Below are 22,525 nucleotides of genomic sequence, written 5' to 3' on the forward strand. Positions count from 1 at the left end.
GCTCACTGGGCCGGCAGTACGTGGCGGGGATAGGAGCGAAGATGGCCGAGAGTATCGTGGCGCATCGGGAGCAGGAGGGCGCGTTTGCCTCCCGGGCTGACCTCCTGCAAGTGAAGGGGGTGGGGAAGAAAACCTTCGAACAGGCGGCCGGCTTCTTGCGGGTCTACCGGAGCTCCGAGATGCTCGACAGCACGTCGGTGCATCCGGAGAGCTACCGAGCTGCCAAGGGAGTCATCAAGCACCTCGGGGTGGACCTGGCCGGGGCGACGAAGAGGAAGGGGAAGAAGGCGGAGGAGAAGGAGAAGGAGGGAAGGGAGGAGGGGGAAGAGGTGAACATTCCTGAACTCGACGCCAAGTCGCTCAGTGAGCTGGCGGGCAAGTTCGAGGTCGGAGAGCAGACGCTGAAAGATATCCTGGAGTTTCTTCGGTTTCCAGGTCAGTCCACTTCCTCAGTAGCCTCAGGGCTGACGAGGAGGAGCAGGGCAGGACCCTCGTATCAAGCTGCTGGGTATTCCTCCTCCCACATTCATCACAGCCTCAGGTGATCCCCAGCTCAAGTTGGGGAGCTGTAACTGGCTACAACAGGCAAGGGGTCGGAGAAGAAGGCTGGTAGCAGGAAGATCAGTGACGTCAAGGTTGGTGAGGAGGTCGAGGTAAGATTTGTATCCCTCCTCCTGGTCCAACAGCGTCAACTAGCATGCGCAGGGGATAGTGAGGAACGTGGTGGCGTTCGGAGCCTTCGTTGACATCGGGGTAGGGAGGGACGGGCTGCTCCATTCCTCCAAGGTTTCGAGAACCTCTCACTGCATGCTCTGCATCTTTGTTGTGCTGGATGTTGACTTGGTCTCGTCTTTATCTCTCGTCGTGATCGTTTGCATCATCGTCTCTGTGATCATCTTCATCTCATGATCATCATCATCATCATCATCATCATCTCCATCATCATCATCATCATCATCATCATCATCATCATCATCATCATCATCATCATCATCATCATCATCATCTCCATCGTGGTCGTGGTCGTGGTCGTGGTCGTGGTCGTGGTCGTGGTCGTCATCTTTATCTTATGTCTACAATCTTCACCATCATCATCGCCGTGATCTTGTTTTCGTCTTGTTGTCTATCCCGTCCAACTTCTGATCTCCCTTCAGTTTCCTCGGGGCATGGTCCTTCACGTCGGGCAAGTCATTCGTGTGGCCATCGACTCGATCGACGAGCATCATAAGAGCGGAAACCCGCGGCTGACTCTCAAACTCGTGTAGCTCCAGCTCCTCCTCCTCCCCCTCCTCTACTGCTGCTACCCAAGGATCTCCGATCTCTTCTCTGCTTTGATCTCCTTTGCAGTGAAATTTTCTCGCTATCCTTTTCCCCTCAATACGTACATCCAATGCCATTACATCTCCCGCTCTTCATCTCTCCTCTCTCCTCCTTCCCCTCTCCCCCCTCCTCCCATTTCCCTCCTCCCTCCTAACCATGTTCTTGCCGAAATTTATTCAAGCATCAGCGCTATCTACTGGCAGTAGCCGGAGCATTCCACCGTGACTCCCTTGTAAGCTGGGGTAGGGAGGTAACTATCAGGGTAGGCAGGAGCGAGAGTGTAGTCCACGAAGCCCGAGGAGACCTGCACAGCACAGAGAGCATGAGCAACGTCACACCGCCCTGAGGACCTCACCTGCTCCCACGAGTCGAGCTGTTGAGTGGTCCTGCTGGTCTCGAACAACTGAGAGAAGAGCGCGAACTGCAAGCAACAGTCAGCCGCACAGGAGGAGCGTCAGTCATGTTCACAGAGCATCACTGTCAAGTTCACATCTTGCAACTCTACCATCGCATTCGACTTGTGGGAATTCGTTCCAAGCAAATATGCCTAAGCCTTGATACAAACATAAACGGGACTTGCTCAGTACCCACTACAGCTTCTGCCGTGAGACATTTCACAGAGGCGACCCGTAACTCCTCGGCATACAAAGACTCTACCCCTTTATGGATGAAACCTTCCTCTTGAATAGAAACCATGGAATATCACTTCAAGAATCATATTCCCATCCTGCATACTATTGGCCATTGGTTGACCGCGAACAGATCTCTCCAGGGCACACACGAGAGCAACAATATTTGATAGCTGTTTGACTTCTATACAAGATCTGGATTCTGGCTCTATATTCTGTCAAACCTTCCAACCATCCCACCAGCTTCCCATAGAAATCTATCATCCCCTTCTCATGCTCTTAATCGCACATTCCAACACATACTCCCTTTCCTCATCTGTCTTTAAATCCTCTTCTCATCTCTATCTTTCTCCTCCTCCTCCTCGTCGTCGTCGTCCTTCTCCTCCTCCTCCTCCTCCTCCTCCTCTTCTGCCTCGTTCAATGTTCCTCCACAATGGCTTACCATTACGAGCAGCGTTCTATTTCCGTGCCACCCCCTACCCCCTCTATATCTTGGAACTGACACCGGTGTATGGGGAAGGTATGACTTACTACCCCCTCTTTTTCTACATATCACCCCTACCCCCTCAACGAAGAGTCCAAATCTTGACTGAACTTCCTCGTACACCAGTGCATTTCATGGTTCACTTGCCGTTGGAAGGTCGGTTACGTTGGTTACTGCTTGTAACGATTGACTCAGTGTCAGACTCGGACCGGGACCGGAGTCCGGCCCGGGTTACCGTACGGACTTCCGGACCTGCTCTTCCGAGCTCTACTCAAATCAGTCACACGCAAGACTCGGGGTGCCGCGGCGATGATTGGAACGTAGGGGACTTTGAACTTCCGCAACCACAGAGGAAGATCGGATCCGAGGGCACTGATCGTAATGCCATATGCCGCAGTGCTCAGCGGCGGCGAGTGACTCAAGTTTGAAAGCCAACGTCAAAGCCTGGGGGCCCCCGCCGGACGCCCTCCCGAGTCCCCGGGACCCGCCGGCTGCGAGGCTGACGGACCCGAGCCGATCCGATCATGAAACGGCCGCAACAAACCTTTCAGGCTCCGAGGCTCGGCGCTCAGTAAAGTAGAGTCTCGGTTTGAGCTCAGTTCCGAAGTTCATGCGAAATTTCGATCATGCCATTCCAAGAACGTACTCCTCACTGACTTATCATAAGTTTTATTTGATCATTCAGTGATAAGAGTTTCAAGCCTTTCACACACTCTACGGTTCTGTCTGGACAATCCCACGCTTTTTCCTCCACTCCTCCTCAAAAAACGACGCGGGGTCCTTGTGCCTCCTCGTCGCCAACTTCTCCAGTATATCCATCATACCAGCAGCCGGAAAGCTTTGCTCGACTGGTGTCCCAAACCCAGGAGTGAAGACCGGTATCCCCAGCTGCATGCACTGCATATAGGCAGCCTCCTTCTCTAGAGCCACGACCACAACAAGGTTCGACTTCTTGTTCTGCAGAGACTTGGCGCAAACGACAATCTGGTCCATCTTGTTGTTATCGAGGCCTTGCATCGCACGAGCATCGTCCCTGGACTCGAGCATGAACATGGGGTTGTGGATCTGGCAGGCGATGTAACGCTCAATCTTGTTCATGCCTTTCGAGAGCTTCGACGTCCCCGTGATCTTGTCGAAAACAGGTTTGGGGACGTAGATCTTGACCTTGCAGCCCATCGCTCTATCGCAAAGCTCTTCGAACTTTCCCCCAATCTCGTCAAGCATCTTGTAAGTCACTAACATGACCACTGACCGGACTCGCATCCTGAGACTGCGCTCACTTGCTAGAGCCTCCTCCTCCTCCACAATTCTGCTCTTCGATCTCACTATCCTGAAGTCGTACCAGTTGTCTGTCTCTGAAAGGATGGCATAGCAGTAGAAATTCTTCTCCTCGTTGATCTGCATCGGCTGCGACATGCCCGAGCCCCACACGACGGCGTTGAGAGGCTGAGGAAACAACCGCTCCGAGATCACGGCCAGGCACAGTAAGTCTCCCGGCCAATCCTCCCTCTCCGCATTGTTGAGGTAGGACTTCCAGTCCCTCTTCCAGTCTGTGCCGGGGGGGATGACGTGGCTGTATCGCTCGGCGAAAGTCGCTCGGTCTTGAGCTGTCTCGTTGCATCGCTTCAGCTGCAAGCAGAAGGCGATTCTCAGCTGCGCCATCATCTCCTTCAGGTTCTGCTCCGCATCCCACCTGTTGAGTGCGATGGCCTTAAACAGGCACATCCTCTCGTTGGCTCCTGGCTTGACTTCCTCCGTGCTCGGCCAGATCTTGAGCCTCATCTTGTCAAGCGTGTGAAGCAGCGACTCCACCTGACTCGGGTCGATGTTGAGAGGAAGGCTGACCTCGCTTGTTTTCCACTCGTCTCGCTTCATGTGTCTCATGTTGTGAGGCTTCAAGCTCGGTCCCAGCAGCAGATCCCCGTGCTCGCGCTGCAAGCTGTCAAGCTCCCTGTGCAGCCTCTTCCTCGTGATCGACTCTGCCACCTCCTTGTTCACCACCTCGACGTAGAGGTCAGTGCTCTGCTGAGGGATGCATTTCTTGATCCGAGACAAGATGGCTGCCACGTCATCAACACCGCTTTTGCCCTCGAAGGGTCGGGTCTTCTCTGACTCCTCCAGCACGTAGTCGGCGAAGTCGTAACAAGCGATGACAAGGGAAAACTTCGGATTGAGGCTCTTGTTGATCGTCGTCAACCGGTTGGCAAAGATCTTGTACGCGAACTCTGCTTTCCTCCAGAGCAAGCTCTTGCAGGCGTCAACAAAATCAGTGCACAGCGTCGAAGCCCCTTCTTGAAGCTTTCTCTTGTAGGCGTCAATTTTCAATCGGTTAGCGTCTTTCTCATGGCGCTTGAGATAAGCCTTGATTGCCTGAAGCTGAGCTTCTCTCAAGATTCTGGTCTCGAAGTTGCTCTGGCTGAGATGAAGGGCAGACTTTCCTGTAAGGAAGAAGCTATCCTTTGCCGTTTCAAACTGATTCTCTTGAAGCCTCGTGTTGATGTACTTGTTTAGCAGAAGCTCATAGTTCGTCGACTTCTTGTTTCCGGGAAGAAATCTCCTAGCATGAACTCCTTCATGATCTCAACAGCCTTTGACATTAACTCCGATAGGAACTGCCTTAGCACATCCTCAAGCTCATCATACTTCAACTTGTCAGCCCACCAACGCGACACCGCGACATAGAAGGAGCATTCGTCACCCCTGCCCACCCACTTGCTCGACATCCATGCCTTGTTTTCTTTGGTGATTTGAGTTTCTTGAATCAAGCCTTGTAACCACTCAACGAAGGCTTGCTGCACCGTCTCGTTCCCATCGAGCTCAACAAACTTCTTCACGCACTTTTCAAGTTTCTCGTGACACAAATCAAGATAAGTATCCAGCGCGTCATAGGGAGCCTCCATCTTCGCTTTCACTCTGGTCTCCGTTTTCCTGTTGATCTTGAACATGCTCCTAAACTCCTCAGCTGCCTCAATCATGGACTCGGTGGCTTTCAGCGGTTTCATCTGCTCCCGAGTCAGCTCTCCTTCCTGCGTGATCCGCTCGATGAATGTTTCAATGTCTCGATAGAACTCGGGGGCAACGTTCGAAAGAACCTGAGCAGGCAATCTCCGAAACACTCCCAACATTGTGTAGCAGTCGATGGTCGAGAGGATACGAGGGAGATCTTGAGCATGCTCCTCCCGCCATGCCTTGTCAAACTCAATGGCAGTGTACAAGGACGGATAGATGACCGAATAGATGATGGAGGCATTGATCTCTTTCGCCCGGCTGATGGCCTCGTTATGATCCATTCCTTCCTCCATACAGCACTCAAACAATGTCTCGTACATGTACTTGGAGCTTTTCTTAATCATATCATCATGCATCTGTTGAATGTTTTGCCCATTCCCCTTGATGATGTTGTAGTAATGGTCAATCATATCGCTGCTGTTTTCAATGCACAAGAAAACAACCATTTGGTGACTTTGTCCGTGCTTGATCATGTTTCTAATGAAGTCGGTGCTCTTGAGAAACTCGATGCTACTACAGCTCGAGTCCAGCGACCTCTTCTCCAGTATCACGATCACGTCATGCTGCTCCACCCGCGGCAGCTCTTGTAGCTGCCACCATGAAGGGGTTCACCTCATTGGTTCCTGCAGTGGGTCATCAACGTCAGAGAGCGAAACCAACATCTAGTCAATCACCTGGGCAATCTGTGATCTGATCTACCTGCTGTAGAATCGTACTCGGCACACCAATCTTCTCCGACTTTACGCCTGTCTTGAAGATTTCTTGTTCAAGAAGCTTGTCTAGCTTGTCTCGGATGAACTGTCGGTCGTTGTGGAGATCCTTTCCATTTCCTTTGAAGCGGTAGCGATTTCCAGCAACCTTCTCAAGCCCGGGCTTGATCCGGATATCGTCGGTGCTCGTGACGTTATCGGGAATCTTTTCATCGACGGTCTTGAACTCGTCTGCCACTACAGCATCGTAGCGAGACCGCATCTCTCGAAATTTCTTCTTGTACGAGTTTCCTCCTCGCTGACATGAGATCCACGGGCCTGCATCTTCCAGAAGCTCTTCCTTGCTGAGATACTCCACCTCCATGTAGTAACGCCTCGAGTACACCAGATTGATTGCACATGGTGTTAGACTGGAGCCCAAGTTCTTGCTTGGAAGCAAGTGCGACGGCAGCTGATTGCCAAAAGTTTCCTGATTCTTTTCCTGCTTCCTGAAAAGCGGAGTACATCGGGTGTACTTTTCAATGACGAGGTCTATATCGTTTAAGGGGCTCGACGTGTTGCTGTAAGTCTTCACCCGTCTTTCATTCTTGTCATCATCCTCAGCCGTTTCTTTCTTTGCGCCCGAGCTTTCCTCGTTTCCCTGCTGATATTCCGCAGACAGGCAGGAGGTCAACATAAGCCACATGTTGATCAAGTAGCTCTTTCCATTCCCATTCGCTCCGAACAAGCATACCTTCTTCTTCCTCATGACCTGCTCTACCTCTTGGCATCTGTTGCGAAGTTGTGCAAACTCCTGCATGCGTTTCTGCGGAACCAGCGTGGTGACATCATGTAGAAGGTTTCTAAGGTCCTCGATTCTTTCGCCGTATGGGGTGTCCTCTTCGAGCTCCTCTTCGCTCTCAGTGTCTTCGCTCTCATCTGCAGAAGCTGCTAACTTGCCCTCCGGCGAGACGGGTGCTGCCGGGTCATCCGTTCTTCGCCTCTTGCTCTGCTGGACTGGAGAAGAGCCCAGCATGTCGTCGTTTTCCATGTCGTCATCAGAGGTTGCCCTTTTCTGCATCGGCGCTTCCTCTGTGCTCGGAACCCTGCAGAAATTTCGACTCCCCAACCTCAGTTCTCAGCACTTGATTTAATATTTTAGTTGTTCTTTGAAATGTCATAGTCATCATTCGCGATTGTTCGGTGGCAGCGACAAAATTTGGAAGGGGAAGGTTTGAAACGGTAGTAACGCATACAGAATCTGCCAGGCTGCACTCAGTGGTCACCGGGTATGGTAGGGTGGGTGGTAACTTTCAGTTGCTGGCTTCGAACAGACCGCGCGGCGAGCAGTACTACTAGTAAAGTTTTAGTTAACCAAACATGCTCATAGTACTGTGACTGATTCTACCGTCTCCTGATTGTCCTCGTACTGATTTTTAACTTAACTTTGAGTAAACTTTGAAGGGTTCGAACTAAACTGAACGAACCTAAAACCGTTTACTGAACCGCCGGCCCGGGGTGACTGCCGGCCGGCGGCCGCGCGGCTGATCTGACGGGCGGCATCATACAACTGACGTGCAGCCTCTTTACTCAAAGTGCAGCCGCTATGATCCGACCGCCGTGACAGCAACTTGCTTTAGGGGCCCAGTCTCAATTCTCTTGCCGGTTTCACTCAATTGAACATTCGGCGGTCAGTGGAACTTCAGCTTCAAAACTGGCCCGGGAACCAAAGATCGATAGTTGAAGGAGGAGTTTCAGAGTCCGGGGGAATCGGCGGGCAGACTATCATCGGAGTCCGTGGGCATGAGAAAGGCTCATGATCGGATGATGTGCTGCAGTGCTGGAAGGTTCTCAGAAGCTTTTTGTGTGTTTCTTGCCTTCCATCCGTTTCTCCTCCCTGTTTCCTTGCGTTTATTGTGATGTCCCCTTCATCAGCTGGCCCTGCCAAGGGTCACCGGGTCGCAGAGGCACGTAATCTTTAACATCAGCTCGGCCAAACTCTAAGTAACCGTGAACGTTTGTGATACCAGATGGCAATTAGGCTACGGGACCATTCGGTCCAACTGTCAGACTGCCAGTGAGGGCTACTCTGACTCAAAGGATGGACTCTAACTTGACCTATCAGCATTGTTCCATCTGTCCCGTGCCTTGCAAACTCGGTGGTCAGAGTCAAGTGATAGGCTTGGCTTTGATGCTTGTGCTCCACTGCACAACAGTCTCGTCTTCCTCCTGCTCATTCAAACTTGTCTCCTTCGAGATCGGCTGTCTCATGTACCATTCCAGCCACTCGGAATCGAGCTCGGGACGTGACAGGATCGACGTCCTTGCACCTGTGGAGTTGTCTTGATCCTCCGAAGCAGCCACTGCGGTCACCTGAGTCTGAAGGTTCGCGTGTCCTGAGCATGCAGAGGGAGAGCTGCTCGTGGATGAACTGATCGATAACAATGCCTGGCTTGTTTGGATCCTTGTGTGACATGACGGCGGAGAGGCAAGTGTGTACGCTGCTGATGGTTGACAAGTTGTGGGCTCAGGAGCCGACTGCTGTTCTGAAGTTGGGTGGACTTGAAAGCTGCTACCATCATCAACCCTCATACCCTCCTCATGAACCTCGGTTAAACTGGTGGAGGGCAGTTGTTGTCCACTCTCGATTCGAGGACGGACGCGGTGGTAGGGCCATTTCTCCACTCCCAAGGCCTTGCAGGCGTTCTTCATGGCGGTCAAAGAGATTCCCTGCAAGACGGCATCAGATGCCAGGAGCTGCCGATAGAAACAGCAGCGTGACGCACCAGAGTCTCTGCGGCGTCTGCCTGACGTAAATGAAAGAGATTCTGAATGATGGAGAGATCGAGGCAGATTGTGCTTGCCAAGGGCCGGGAGCCATCCGATGGACGATGGCGGGTGTGTACAAGGTAGAAGGATTGAGTTGGTGGCGACGGGGGGCTGAATGGAGGAGCGAGTCAGACAACAACAAACGAAGAGGCCTTGCTTGCAAGGTCGAAAGGTACCGAGATCGATGCTGCTCAAGGTCGTTGGGGGGTGTAGCCATGGGTCAAGTAGCTCGTCACTACTGAGTTTCTTGGAGCTAGAGTCTGACACCTTGAGCTCAGGCAGTCAGATCAGCTTCCAAGAAGCGGCAAGGAGACGGCGAGATGGCATTCTCGTGATGGAGATAGAAAGGTCCCCTCCAAGGGATCTAAGTGAGGAGGGGTGGAATGGGACGAGTTTTAGGGAGTCTCAGCAAGGAGGGGTCCTTCATCCGCTCAACACGACCCTACTCGTTAAACCCTTTGCCTAGGACCGGGTTCAAAGGGTCTATAATTATAAGTACTAGGGCCAATAGGGCAACGGATTTACTCAAAGTCAGCAGTGTGAGGTCCTCGTACTGATTTTTAACTTAACTTTGAGTAAAGACTAAACAGTCGGAGGTCGTCCGGTGATCATCGTCGGCTTCAAGCTCCGAAGAGACCACACTCCGAGGCTCAGTGACTCAGTTACTTGGCCCGGGGCCCGACTCGGACTCGGATGGGCCTGGCGCCCGGTCGCGGCGCTCGGAGACTCGGAGACTCCGCTCGGATAGATCCCAGTCCGACGGTCGTTATAGACCGTTACAATTTGTTTGACTAACAGTGAAAGGGCAGGGCAAGATGGAGCCGGAAGTGCGGGAGTCGCACTGGGGTGGGGGGCGAGACTGTGTGACAACTTGAGCGGGAGGAGAGGAGAAAGAACCAGTGACCGTATCGGACAGTGAGAAGACTCAGAGGAAGGGAGAAGAGGGAGCCTGGAGGTAGAGGGGGGAGGCGGATACTGAGAGTCGGGGTCGAGGGAGCCCGGCCAGGAGGCAAGCCGGAGGAAGGGAGGCGAGGGCTGAGGAAGGTGAAGGATTCTTTTTTTTTGTAGCGAACGGAGAAAGACGGTAACAACGATGATGTGAACAGGGAGAAAGTCTTTACTAGTTACATTGGATGTTTCAGAGACTTGTATAGGAGAGGGGAGCCGGCCCGGCGGGGAGAAGAACAAGAGGAGCTTGAAGGGGGAATAAGAAGAGGAGAGGAGAGAAGGAACTCGGAAGCAGAGGGTTAAGAAGAGAACAAGCAGCCGGGACAAGCAGGACAAGGACATCAGCAACACTGCTTGCCAGTGAATTAGCACCTGTGCATGACTGCTTGATTGAACAATTTAGCTCCCCTGCTCAAATGTGTCGCAGGAATGGCCACCGTGCTGTGGGACTTGCCTATGGATCAAACTGAGTTGGACGAAATGGCTCCTGCCGCTCCTGCCGCTCCTGCCGCTCCTGCCGCTCCTGCCGCTCCTGATCCTGTTGCTCCTGTTGCTCCTGTTGCTCCTGTTGCTCCTGTTGCTCCTGTTGCTCCTGTTGCTCCTACCCCTGCGAATCTTGCTAATGTATTGCAGTCCTCATCAACGCAAGCTGGCATACATACAGTGCTTGCGCAACGAGAAGATGGTCAGGTCATCGTGGACTACGTGGTCTACGGCGGGCAGCTCATGTCAGCTGGTGTGCGTGAAGGAGACGTTCTGCTGGCCATCGATGACAAGAGCGTTACTGGGCTCACGCTAGACTCCGTCAAGATCCTCATCCGAGGGCAGGCAGGGCAAGACGTTCTCCTTGACCTGCTCCGCGAGGCTTCCAGGGGGGATCAGGAGCAGCAGTACCGCGTGCAGGTTACGAGGACGCGGTCGCTGGCGGAAGACGCCTGGTTGGCGATCTTCCGAGAGTTTCTCACCTTCGTCGACACACCTGATGAGGAGGCCAAGTGTGTCCAGCTAGCACAACAGCTATCGGATCCAGCTTTCTCCCAGGCTGCTGCCCTGCGGGACGAGGCGTACAGCAAGGTGCTGGAGCTGAAGAAGCGAGGGATCCCCCGGATTCCGGAGGGGTATCGATCGGGGGAGGAGTGGGACGCTCTGTATCAGAAGTACTTCAACATGATGAGGGAGAAGGATCGCTACGAGAACAAGCTCGAGGTGGTTGTCAACGAGTATGAGGAGACGATCCGGTCCCTCCAGGCCCAGCTCGCTCGCAAGGAAGAGGAGAGGGCTCAGTTGGCGGAGGAGCTCCAGAGCTCCAGAAGGCTGGAGTGTGCCCCAGTGGTCGTCAGCTTTGCCCGCAGGCAAGACTATGAGGAGAGGAGCAAGGAGGAGCTTGCGAGTGAGATCAGCAGGGCAGTCGGTATCGCTCCTGATCGCGTGCGGGTCCATCACTTTGACCAGGACTCGCTTCAGCTTCACGTCAACTTCCTGCCTGACGGCAGCGACGAGACTCCGTCAAGGCTGTCGCAGAAGTTCCTGGCGAAGCTCAAGGAGGCAGACGTCTCATCCCTCCCCTCCTTCCGATCGACCATCGTCTCAGCCAGCAAGGAACCGCAAGAGGAGCTGCTGTCTTTAAGCGACCGCGTGGCTGCCCTGCAGGAGCAGACGGGGGAGCTGCACCTGAGCTTGGAGCGGCAGAAGGAGGAGACAAGCGTCCTCAACCAACTCTACCAGACGAGCCTGTCGGAGAACGAGAGGAGGACCTTTTACTTCGAGGGAGAGATCAGTCGGCTCAAGGAGGAGCTCGACGCGGCGACGTTCTCCAAGATCCGTCAGGTCGACGAGCTGCAGAGGTCAAGGGCAGAGGTGGAGCAGCTGCTCCTGAGGCAGCTTGCGGAGGTGCAGGCGCAGCTGAGGAGGGAGAAGGAGGCAAACCGGCTGCTGTTCCTCGAGAACGAGCGCACCTCGCACGGCATCGAGAGGCTCCACGACGCCATCAAACAGGTGGACCTGCAGCTGCAGGTGGCGAATGACAAGCTGGTGGTCGACAAGAAAGATTTCAACGAGCTGAGGAGGAGACGCGTCCTCGAGATCTCCGAGCTGGAAAATCAGCTGGTGGAGGCCAACAGAACGATCGAGCTGCAGAACCAGGACCTGATTAAGATGAAGCTGCTGCAAGGTCAGCTGGAGGGCTTGCGAGACGAGCTAGTGCGGGAGCAGACCAAGACGGTGCAAGTGCAGGAGATCTGCAAACTGCAGTACGACAAGCGCGTGCAGGAGAGGGAGGAGCAGTTTTTGCGAGAGAAGAAGAGCCTGGAGGACAGGATGTCCATCTACGAGACGGAGAACGCGAAGCTGCACAAGGAGGCGCAGGACGGCATGAGGAGCGCAAACTCGGCGAAGAAGCAAGTGAGCTACCAGGAGGAGTACATCCGAAGTGTGGCCATCCAACAGAACCAACTGCAGGAAAAGAACAGGTGGGTTGCTGCTGGCCTGCTGTTGGACCTTTGCTGAGGCTTCTTCCCCTGCAGGATCCTCCTCCTGGAGCTAACGACGCTGGTAATCCCCCTCCCCCTCCCTCCACCCCTCCCCACACTCTTGCTGTGGTGGTTTTCCTGTCCTCTCACGCTGACAATGGTCTGCAGCGGGAGATGCTGAGACGGTCAGGCAAGCTTGAGACCAACGTCCTTGCCCAGCAGAGCCCGGAAACTCCATCATACAAGGTGAGAGGGAAGGACAGACAGAGGAGGACACGGAGGGAGGGGGGGAGGGAGGGAGGGAGGAACAGTAAGGGTGGGATGGTAAGGGAGAGGCAGGGAGTGCAAGGGAGGAACGGAGATAGAAGGATCGAACTGTTTGACTCTCTGCAAGCGCGAGGAGATGGAAAGGAACTCGATGCGGATCCTCGAGTTGGAGGACCAGCTGAACATCAAGGAGATGGAGAGGAAGGCAGTAACAGCAGAGGTCCAGGAACTCCGAAGGTCCTCCCTGGGGGAAAACATCTTCGACCCCATCCTCAACCTCTTCAAGCAGACACAGGAAGTCGTTTACACCACATGAATATCTCTCAGCACAGCGCTGCTGCCCCTCCTCCTCCTCCTCCTCCTCTCGCCTTGTCGATGTAGATCCTCACCAGCTTCAGTTGAGCTGCTGTCAGCAACCCGTCCAGCTCCACGAGCATCTCCTGGCCCAGCTGACGATGAAGTTCAACCAGACACATGACAACCGACTGCCATCAAGTCATTCGCAACCTCCTCCTCCTCGCCCTCCAACCCCCCCCCCATCTCGCCCTCCTCGAACTTCGCCTCTGCACTCCGCGTCTTCTTCTCCATTCTCTGCCTTTAGCTCACTTCAACCTCTTCTTACCTTGCGGACGTCAGCGGAGCTGTGGTTGAGGGCGGACGAGAGCAGGGGCAGGAGCAGAGGGACATGCGGCTCAAGCAAGGAGCGAGGGGTGCGACCTGCCTGCTTCTCCAGCAGCCTGATGACTACGGGGATGGTGGAGCCGGTCCCTTCCTCTCCCCGCGCGTTCCCCTCTTCCAGCGCCTGCGCCAGCATCCCCATGCTCCTCTGCGGATTGCAGCGCGTCATCATCCTTGCCGTCACTTCCTCCGCCTGTGCAGCGACGCTCCTCTTGCTCCTCGGAACCGATTCGAGCAGCTCCCTCAGCACCACCTGAGCCAGCGGGTCAACGTCCTCCTCCTCCTGCAGCGAGGCGTCCAGGAGCTTCAGACTCGCCATCTGAACTTCTGCCATGCCTGCCTGCGCTGCTCCTTTGAGGAGGAGGAGGATCAGCTGAACAAGGCTTCCTCCTCCTCGCTCCCTGCTGGCTTCGCTGAAGGCTGCCAGCCTCCTCAGGTGTTCCAGCGAGGCCTCACAGTCCTGCCTGCTCAAGCTCGAGTTCAGCTGGGAGAGGATGGATGTCAGCAGCTCCCTGCTGCTCATGCTCTTCTCCTCCTCCCGCCATGGCGAACCCCTCACCCGCGGCTGCCGGTTTGCTTCCTGGTTCTCTATCCCCCTGTCATCCCACGAGTCCGCCCTCCCCTTCTCTCCTCCTTCCTCTTCATGCTGGCGCTTGCGCGGTGTCCTCTCCACCGGCCGCACGGTCTGACTCTCGCTCGCATGCTTGCTGCTCATCTCCATCGCTTCCTCCTCCTCCTCCTCGTAGTTGCAAGGCTGGTAACTCTTACTCTCCTCCTGTTCCTCGTCGTCCTCCTGAGCTGCTGCAGCATGCGAGTGGATCTCCCAGCCTTCCTCTCCTCTTACCTCCTTGTTCTGAGGAGAGCAGCACGAGGAGATGGCGTGGGCTGAGACAGCAGCTACTTCGGGAGAGAGCTTCTTGGTCCTCGCGTACGCGGCAGCCTCCCGGTCCAGGGAGGGGAGGGAGGGGAGGAGAGACTTCTTGATCGCCGCCTGCTGCTCCCCCGGCAGCTTCATCAGCGCCTCGTAGAAGGGGAGGGGGGCGAGGACGTAGAGCTGCACGAGGGCCTGCACGCTGCTCCTCCTGAGCTCGAGGACCTTGTCGATGGAGAGAGGGAGGAGCTTTAGGAAGAGGTTGCGAGCCTGGGAGGGGCAGGAGGCGATGAAGGGAGCGAAAACGGAGTAGGAGGAGATCAGATGCTGCAAGCATGCTGACTTCACCGGCGCCTGCGCAGCATCCAGAGCCTTCACCATCCCCATCAGGGTCACCTGAGACCCGCAGGACTCGTGAAGGCGGCGGAGGAGGAGGACGCTCGCAGACCGGACCTCCTCCTTCTTGTCACAGAGCCGCTGCATCAGCCGAGGGAGGACGAGGTCCAGGCACGGAGCGAGTGTCGCCGGCATGTGAGCAGCGAAGGCGTCAAGGAGCACCAGGGCCGCCTGCTGCACCTTGTGATGCGCGTCCCCGAGCCGCTCTGAGATCAGGTCTGCGATCCTGTTGGCCGCGGAGGAGAGGGCCCGGGAGCTGGGGCTCGCCACTATCGCTCCTGCGAGCTTCAGGAGCGAGCCCTCCCGCAGCGACCACAGGGAGTTGGACGCCTCCACCAGGCAACCGTTGAGCTCTTCCTCCGACAGAGCTCGGGGGATCACAGCATGCAGCACCTGGTTCCCCTCCTCCTTCCTCCCTCCTCCCTGCCCAGCGCTCCTCCAGGTCTTGTCCCTCCCATCCTCCATCCAGGCTCGCGCACTCTCGCTCTTCATCTGATCGTGGGAGCTCGGGTTGGCTGCTAGGACGTCAAGTGGAACTCTCCTGCACGTGGTCTTGATGCTCGCGCCAGCTCCTGCTCCTGCTCCTGCTCCTGCTCTTGCTCCTGCTCCTGCTCCTGATCTTCCTGTGCTGTCGAGCCCTGCTCCAACTCTCCGAGGACCTTGAGTCATGTGTGTCCTCTCATTCGCGACGGGAGGCTCTTTCCTCTGCGCAGCCGCCATCGTCGTGCTCGGCCTTGTTGGCTCCTCGTGAGCAGCAGGACGAGCTGCCTCCTGCACGGCGGTGCGAACGCGCACAGCTCCAGCAGTGGCAGGACGGGAGCCTGAGCGAGGCTTCGCCACAGGAGACGAGCAGGCGGCTTCCTCCAGAATCTTCTTCTGCATGGAGACATCGAGATTCCTCATCATCCTCCCCCCCCGGTCCTTGAAGCGCTCGCAGACCTCTGCTACACACCGACTGTGCAAGGGAGTAGTAGTAGCAGCAGCAGCAGCAGTAGCAGTAGAAGTAGTAGAAGGAAGAGGAGGAGGAGGAGGAGGAGACGTCAGCAGCTCATTGTAGGACAAAGAGAGGGTCTCACCGTGCTTCCAACCTCACATCGCCCTGTGCGTCAGAGAGGGAGGAGACGAGCACGTCCTCCAACTGATCGAACTGCTTCTCCATGTCTGCTCCATGGTAAGATCCTCCTCTCCTCCTCCTCTCTTCCTCCTCCTCTTCCCTCCCCATCCTCCTCCTCTCTTCCTCCTCCTCTTCCCTCCCCATCCTCCCACTTCTCATAAGGCTGCTCACCGCTCCAGGCCCACTTCTGGAGTATTATCAGGATGCAGCTGAGGCTCTTTGCCTTGACGCCTGTTGAGCTGGAGTTCAGCCGAGCAAGGAGCAGAGACAAGGAGAGACCTGCCGCCTTGGACTTCATGCCTTCAAGGAGCTTTGGGATCAGCCTGCCGCTGTGCGTGTGCGTGAAGATGGATTGCAGGCAGGAAAAGGCGGCCTCCGAGATGACCTTTGCAGCAATCAAGGATCAAGGGGGACGGAGGAGTTGGGGGGGGGGGAGGAGGAACCTGGATCGTGACGGGGATTTGCTTCAGACAGGAGGTGATCATGATCTCAGCTACAGGAGCGAAGCTTTGCTGCATGCTCTGGGCGTGCCCCGAGCCTCAGAAACGAGGGGGAGGAGGCATATAGTTCACCTCAGCGAGCAGGGTGACAGTCTTGCATGCTTCCTTCACCAGCACGGACCTCAAGTCTGCAATGCAGTCCGCCAGGACTTGACGGGCGTTGTGGACCTGTCGACAGCAGCAGGCATTAGGAGGCAGGAAGTCAATAGCCCTCCAACGCGGACCAGAGAAGCGAAGGTGGGAAAGTCAGTAGCCCCTCCTTTGACGAGAGCCTGGCAAGAACGTAAGAGGAGGAAAGGAGAAGACGACCACTGCTCGAGGACAAGCATGCGCTTGCAGGGAGGAGAGAGAGGAGAGGGAGAGAGAGGAGGAACTAGAGGAGCATTGGGAGGAGGAAGAGCAGGCTCACCCTGATCAACCGGAGAGCATCACATCTTTTGTTCCAGTTGTCGTGGCTCTTGTTGAGCAGGTCTTGGAGGATGCTCTCAAAGTGTCGCGCCAGGTCCTTCTCAGAGTAGACCTGCTCGCACACCACTCACTCCTCCTCAGTTTCCTCCCCTCCCTTACCACTCTTGGTTCTGGACTCTCTGCAGACATCTCCTGGGATCGCAACACGGTCACGATATGACCGAATTCCTGTGACATCAACCATAGTCATGTAAGCCATTAATCTATAGGCGCTATGAACGATGAGAGGGACGGTGGTGCATCTTAAGGAATGAAATTTTTTTGAAGTGTGAGATCCATATGATCGAAGGAGCTTTGGCTAAAGGGTCGATAGTCAGTCATGTCATTCTTTCCCCCAAGAAATCAGCAATCAATTCGAGGGAGTTGAGAAAATGATGCGATGCACTGTCAAAAAAAAGTTCGTTTGAAATTGAATTGCCGGCAAGCAGATTATTGAAACATGCACAGACAGTGACAAAGATGGAACATTGGGGGCGACCATGAAAGGGCTGGCACGCTTAAACTCTGACAAAGAAAAGGGTCGGGCGATGCAGTCATAAATAGCGTAAGAAGCAAGAACAGGAACAGAAGTAGGTGCATTCGCAGGGGGATACGGTGAAGCAGAAGAATCAGGTAGTAGCAGCAGCAGCAGCAGGGGAAGCAAAAGGAGCAGGAGGAGAAGCAGAAGGAGTAGGAGGAGAAGCAGTAGGATTTCCAGGAGAAGCAGAAGGAGCAAGAACAGGATGAGCAGGAGCAGGAGCAGGAGCAGGAGCAGGAGCAGGAGCAGGAGGAGCTCCAGAAGAAGTAGGAGAAGCAGAAGGAGAAGCAGGAGCAGGAGAAGCAGGAGAATCAGGAGGAGACAAATCAACAGCAGCAGCAGCAAGAGCAGAAGGAGCGGCAGCAGCAGCAGAAGCATGAACGGCGCTGGAGTGAAACGTGTGGGTCCCGTTAGCAAGCATATCGGGGAATTCGAAATGGTCGTTATAAACCCGTTACCATCAAAACAATGGGCAGCCAGTGAATCCGGTCGGAGGGCGCCTCCCGGCCCGGCGGGCGACCCGGGGGCCGGCTGTCGAGTCACACGCCGTACTGAGGGCAGTGACTCTCGTCGGGGGACATCCGCCATGGCGGCATGATGCGAGCCTGAGTCCGAGCGTAAGAGGTTGCATACGCTGGCAAGATGTATAAAATGCCAGCTAGAATCGATAACGTGCACCAAACGTAGACGTACCGTACGTATGGCGCATGAGTACGATGAAAGCATGAGGCTAGGTACGAGTTCAGTACACATGTTGACTCATTGAGGTACTACGAGCACCAACTAGACCTCGACATGTAAGCAGCCTAGCTTGGCATTTAAGCCGCGGTGTTAGGGATTGACAATCCTGATGATGTACTCTCAATCTATGAACTTGAACCAACTTGATAACTGATCAATAACTTGCGTTAAAAAGCAAACAGGAACCTCAACACAACCGCGCTCTCTGAACGTGTAGGAAGCTTTTGGATAGATTCATTATAACCGATGGATAGGTTAAGCTACGGTTAACTGAATTAGACGATAACCACTTAGGTAACTCCTATCACGCGGCAAGCAGGTTGCAGGAGGCGCTGACGTGTGCATCCTTACTGCTGTACATTACCAATCTAGGTTCATTGCGAATCTGTTCACTCCTAAGTGCACTATCGCTCAGTTGTTGGATTATCTCCGCATCCGTTCCAAATGAACGCAAATGAATATCTAGATGGAGGAAAAAAGGCACCGTGAGCTATCCTATCGATGACCTTTCCTGTCCCTGGTCTGAGTCGACAGCAACCTCCTGACTCAGATCCCATCACGCTTGCTGCTGCATCTCCAGCCTCATAGCGATCCCACGCCTACTGTCACGTCCCCCATACTATCGACCATTGGGTCCTCAAGCGTCTTCTCCAGCAGCGCCTCTACCTGCTCCGCCCTCAGGATCTTGCTGATCGCCGCCCGGCTCTTCCCGTACATCTTGGCGATGTGGCTCTGGCTCACCCGCGTCGCGCGGTCTCGCGAGGACCCGTAGAAGAGCGACACGATGTGGATCTTGTCCTCGGTCGAGAGCCTCTTCTTGTTCATGCAGGAGGAGCTGTGCTTCAGCTTGCGCTCGTCGGTCCAGGGCCGGCGGGTCGCGGGAAAGAGGGCCCGAGGAGAGACACAGGGGTCGTGTGATGATGTTTTTGACCATGCTGATATTGGTGGGGGTGATGGTCGTGGTTGGGATGATGATGCTTCTGATGATGATGATATCGGCATTGGTTGTGCAAGTGATGATGATGATGTTGACGAACACGAACACGACGACGATGACAGTGACGACGTTGACGACGATGATGAGGAGAAGGCGGAGGAGATAGGGAGGGAGCAAATGAAGCAGTCATCGTCACAGCAAGGGGAGCAAGGGGCAGGAGGACTGCTGCGCACCATGATGGGCAGCGGTGGCAGGGAACAATAATAAAACGAGTTTCTGATACGGAAAGAGTGCTGGTACTAGTCATTCTGATTTTTTAACTTACCTTTGAGTAAAGTTAAGTGACGGTTTACTTGAAGATCTGCAAAAAAGGTTATAAAAGTTTACATCGGGTCCTCTATATGTTTATAAGTGAACTCCCCTTCAGGAAAACAGTTGTCACGTCAATCGACGGCGAGTGATGACTAAAACCGCCAGTACAACTTCGGAAAAAGAAAAGAACAAGATATTGAATGGTGCGTTCCCCACAATGGCCCCTGCAACTCCGGATGACCCCCTTCCCTCCCACCCCCACCAATGACTGACGTAGTACCCCACGTGCTCTGCATCGGGCATTGCTCCCATGACTACTTTTTTTTTTCCTCGGAGCGTCCTGTATCGAACGAAAAGACTCTTGTTCGCTCTCTACCACTCGGCGAGCAAAACCGCAACGTTCCAGCCCGTATACTTCCAAAGAAAAAACAGAAAAACAAAAACAATTGATGGTCAAAATAGCCTCGCCTGATCCCCTACGATACTCGTCACTGTCTCCTCACCGCCTCCCACGCGCCGACAGATTCCGCTCATGCAGCTGCCTCCTCCTATTTCTTCTCCTATGGCTCTCCTGTTCCCTGTTCCCTCGTCTCCTCCTCCTCCTCCCCCTCCTTGCTCCTCCTGCTGTGATGGCGACTGCCTCATATGCTCCCTCCCTCCCTCCCACTGCCTCCTTACAACCGACATTCCCTATGACTCCTGCGCTGACCTCTGGTCGGAGCGCGCTCCGTCGCCCCCCTCAGCCGGCCCCTGTGTCTCTCCTTCGCCCCCCGTCCTCACGACCCGCCGGCCCTGGACCGACGAGCGCAAGCTGAAGCACAGCTCCTCCTGCATGAACAAGAAAAGGCTCTCGACCGAGGACAAGATCCACATCGTGTCGCTCTTCTACGGGTCCTCGCGAGACCGCGCGACGCGGGTGAGCCAGAGCCACATCGCCAAGATGTACGGGAAGAGCCGGGCGGCGATCAGCAAGATCTTGAGGGCGGAGCAGGTAGAGGCGCTGCTGGAGAAGACGCTGGAGGGCGAGACTGGAGACGATGAGTGAGGGCGGGAAGTGAAAGGTCAATTGTGGGAGGAAGGAGGAAGAGAGCCTGGGAACAGCAGGAGGGAGGAGGCATCAGGGAACAGGAGGAGAGGAGAGGATGGTTTAACTCGTATACACGTGAATGAAGGAGGAATGAACAAGGGAAGTCGTATTGCGATGATCTTCAAGAGCAGGAGAAGAGAAATCCGTTGTGCGAGACAGAATCGTTGATAATGCGTCTATGCTGCTGATCTTAGGGGGAGATCAGGGGGATCTGATGTTGTAACCGTATGACGTTACGTTGGTAACTGCATCAGGATTGAGGAGGGTCCTTGCTGCCTTGTTGATCACTTGATGGTTATAACAGAAGGCTGTGATAGATTCTTCTGCCCAATCTTGCTCCACAAGGCTTGAGCTTTGAAACTTTGTTAGAGCTCGCATGATAAGGAGCGGAGTGGAACGACTGTTAGATTATCGATTGCGCTTCACTTATGAGATCAGTAAAAGGATCATAGCAGATAAACATTCGGGGATCGAAGGTGGAATGCTGATCTGTATGTACTTCACATAAACCAATACGCCCCAACATCATACTTGGTTGGGAAGGAGGACGCCGGAAGGCTGATGTGACACGTGCGGTATCCATACAAGTTCCGTTACGCAGACGTCCGGATCCTGAGCCTCGGGGGCCAGAACAAGTTATTATTATTATAATCTCTCAAACTATCCCGTTGTCCTTTATCCCCCTCATTGCAATAAGTTTGTTTGAAAGCATTGTGAATGTATGAGATCCATTTACAGATAATTTCAATATTTATGCAGATATTACAGCAAAATCCACGAAATCCTCCTGTGGGTGTGGATCGTTGCGGTTGAGATAATGAACTTGGGTTTACTTCGGAGATCTTTACAGCCAGCACGCGCGCTAAAAGGCAACAGCCACAACCTCTCATCCAATGGGAAAAATGAATTTTCTTCACCATCCTTCGTGAGCCTTCCCACGTGCTCACCCCGCTGCCTCCTACTCCTCCTCCTCCTCTGGCTCTCCTCCCTCCTTCTATGGCTCTCCTCCCTCCTCCCCCTCCTTGCTCCTCCTGCTGTGATGGCGACTGCCTCATATGCTCCCTCCCTCCCTCCCACTGCCTCCTTACAACCGACATTCCCTATGACTCCTGCGCTGACCTCTGGTCGGAGCCCCCTCTGTCGCCCCCCTCAGCCGGCCCCTGTGTCTCTCCTCGGCCCCCCGTCCTCGCGACCTGCCGGCCCTGGACCGACGAGCGCAAGCTGAAGCACAGCTCCTCCTGCATGAACAAGAAGAGGCTCTCGACCGAGGACAAGATCCACATCGTGTCGCTCTTCTACGGGTCCTCGCGAGACCGCGCGACGCGGGTGAGCCAGAGCCACATCGCCAAGATGTACGGGAAGAGCCGGGCGGCGATCAGCAAGATCCTGAGGGCGGAGCAGGTAGAGGCGCTGCTGGAGAAGACGCTGGAGGGCGAGACTGGAGACGATGAGTGAGGGCGGGAAGTGAAAGGGATTGACTTTCCCACCAAATATGACGGCAAGAGGCATTCTGATATGAAATATCTGTCGAAACGCATCAAGGAAGAGGCTGAAGCTCTTGACATATACAAGGCTGATCCCAATCGCATTGAGGCAGGTTTCATGTTTGATCAATGCGAAAATTATCTTTTCGAGGAATATGAGAAGGTGACTAAGACAGAGACGAATGGTGACATGTCAAGATTTTCGCAACTGTGTTGGATGACAGTAGTAGGTGTGCTGAGAGGCGACAGGAAACGCCAGAAGGCTGTGAGATCCGAGACCTAAGTTAATGAATGTGATAAGAGTGAATCACATTGTCACGTGTTTGAAACAAGTTCGAGGGCCATCAGGAAACGCCGGAAGGCTGTGAGATCCGAGACCTAAGTTAACTGATGAATGTAATAAGAGTGAATCACATTGTCACGTGTTTGAAACAAGTTCGAGGGCCACAGAAAGGCTGATCCCAATCTACAAGGCTGATCCCAATCGCATTGAGGCAGGTACCGTCGGCCACTCCCTGCAAGTACATTCAGTTTGATATAACCAAGTTGCAATATGCTTGATTTCATGACCTCCGTTCCAGCCACTCACTCTCTATCTCTCCCTGCCATCTCGCTTTCCCAGTCCCTTCATCCGTCCCTGCTTCCCTCACTCACTTGCGCACTCTATCCATGCATTTGTCTCTCTACGACTTCCCTTCATCACTTATGATACATGCCTTCTCAGGAAGAATGCTGTACATTTCGATCTTAAGCAATGTCTAATAAGGTGCCAAATGA

At 54.4% G+C, this 22,525-nt stretch overlaps 6 protein-coding genes across 6 annotated transcripts; 3 read left to right on the forward strand and 3 right to left on the reverse strand.

Moving 5' to 3' along the window:
- Positions 1 to 41: 41 nt before the first annotated feature.
- GUITHDRAFT_105068 (hypothetical protein) lies at positions 42 to 1,265 on the forward strand (the record flags this gene model as incomplete). The annotated part of the gene is made up of 5 exons (XM_005835908.1): positions 42 to 435; positions 482 to 541; positions 586 to 653; positions 706 to 753; positions 1,155 to 1,265. The coding sequence occupies 5 exons, from the start codon at positions 42 to 44 to the stop codon at positions 1,263 to 1,265; spliced, it is 681 nt and encodes a 226-aa protein (XP_005835965.1).
- A 1,882-nt stretch (positions 1,266 to 3,147) lies between these two features.
- GUITHDRAFT_136181 (hypothetical protein) lies at positions 3,148 to 7,182 on the reverse strand (the record flags this gene model as incomplete). The annotated part of the gene is made up of 4 exons (XM_005835909.1): positions 3,148 to 4,990; positions 5,029 to 6,032; positions 6,055 to 6,065; positions 6,117 to 7,182. 4 exons carry the CDS (start codon positions 7,180 to 7,182, stop codon positions 3,148 to 3,150), a joined length of 3,924 nt encoding a protein of 1,307 aa, XP_005835966.1.
- A 5,784-nt stretch (positions 7,183 to 12,966) lies between these two features.
- GUITHDRAFT_105072 (hypothetical protein) lies at positions 12,967 to 16,869 on the reverse strand (the record flags this gene model as incomplete). Its single annotated transcript, XM_005835910.1, has 11 exons — positions 12,967 to 13,128; positions 13,266 to 15,543; positions 15,665 to 15,749; positions 15,874 to 15,933; positions 15,982 to 16,087; positions 16,146 to 16,223; positions 16,275 to 16,370; positions 16,427 to 16,474; positions 16,612 to 16,722; positions 16,770 to 16,802; positions 16,852 to 16,869. The coding sequence occupies 11 exons, from the start codon at positions 16,867 to 16,869 to the stop codon at positions 12,967 to 12,969; spliced, it is 3,075 nt and encodes a 1,024-aa protein (XP_005835967.1).
- A 1,549-nt stretch (positions 16,870 to 18,418) lies between these two features.
- On the reverse strand, positions 18,419 to 18,753 carry GUITHDRAFT_105073 (hypothetical protein; the record flags this gene model as incomplete). Its single annotated transcript, XM_005835911.1, has 2 exons — positions 18,419 to 18,469; positions 18,556 to 18,753. The coding sequence occupies 2 exons, from the start codon at positions 18,751 to 18,753 to the stop codon at positions 18,419 to 18,421; spliced, it is 249 nt and encodes an 82-aa protein (XP_005835968.1).
- A 1,256-nt stretch (positions 18,754 to 20,009) lies between these two features.
- On the forward strand, positions 20,010 to 20,222 carry GUITHDRAFT_105074 (hypothetical protein; the record flags this gene model as incomplete). The annotated part of the gene is made up of 1 exon (XM_005835912.1): positions 20,010 to 20,222. One exon carries the CDS (start codon positions 20,010 to 20,012, stop codon positions 20,220 to 20,222), a length of 213 nt encoding a protein of 70 aa, XP_005835969.1.
- A 1,284-nt stretch (positions 20,223 to 21,506) lies between these two features.
- GUITHDRAFT_105075 (hypothetical protein) lies at positions 21,507 to 22,031 on the forward strand (the record flags this gene model as incomplete). Its single annotated transcript, XM_005835913.1, has 3 exons — positions 21,507 to 21,665; positions 21,837 to 21,933; positions 21,979 to 22,031. 3 exons carry the CDS (start codon positions 21,507 to 21,509, stop codon positions 22,029 to 22,031), a joined length of 309 nt encoding a protein of 102 aa, XP_005835970.1.
- Positions 22,032 to 22,525: the final 494 nt, after the last annotated feature.

Source organism: Guillardia theta, assembly GCF_000315625.1.
Source record: "Guillardia theta CCMP2712 unplaced genomic scaffold GUITHscaffold_19, whole genome shotgun sequence".
Classification (NCBI taxonomy): Eukaryota; class Cryptophyceae; order Pyrenomonadales; family Geminigeraceae; genus Guillardia; species Guillardia theta.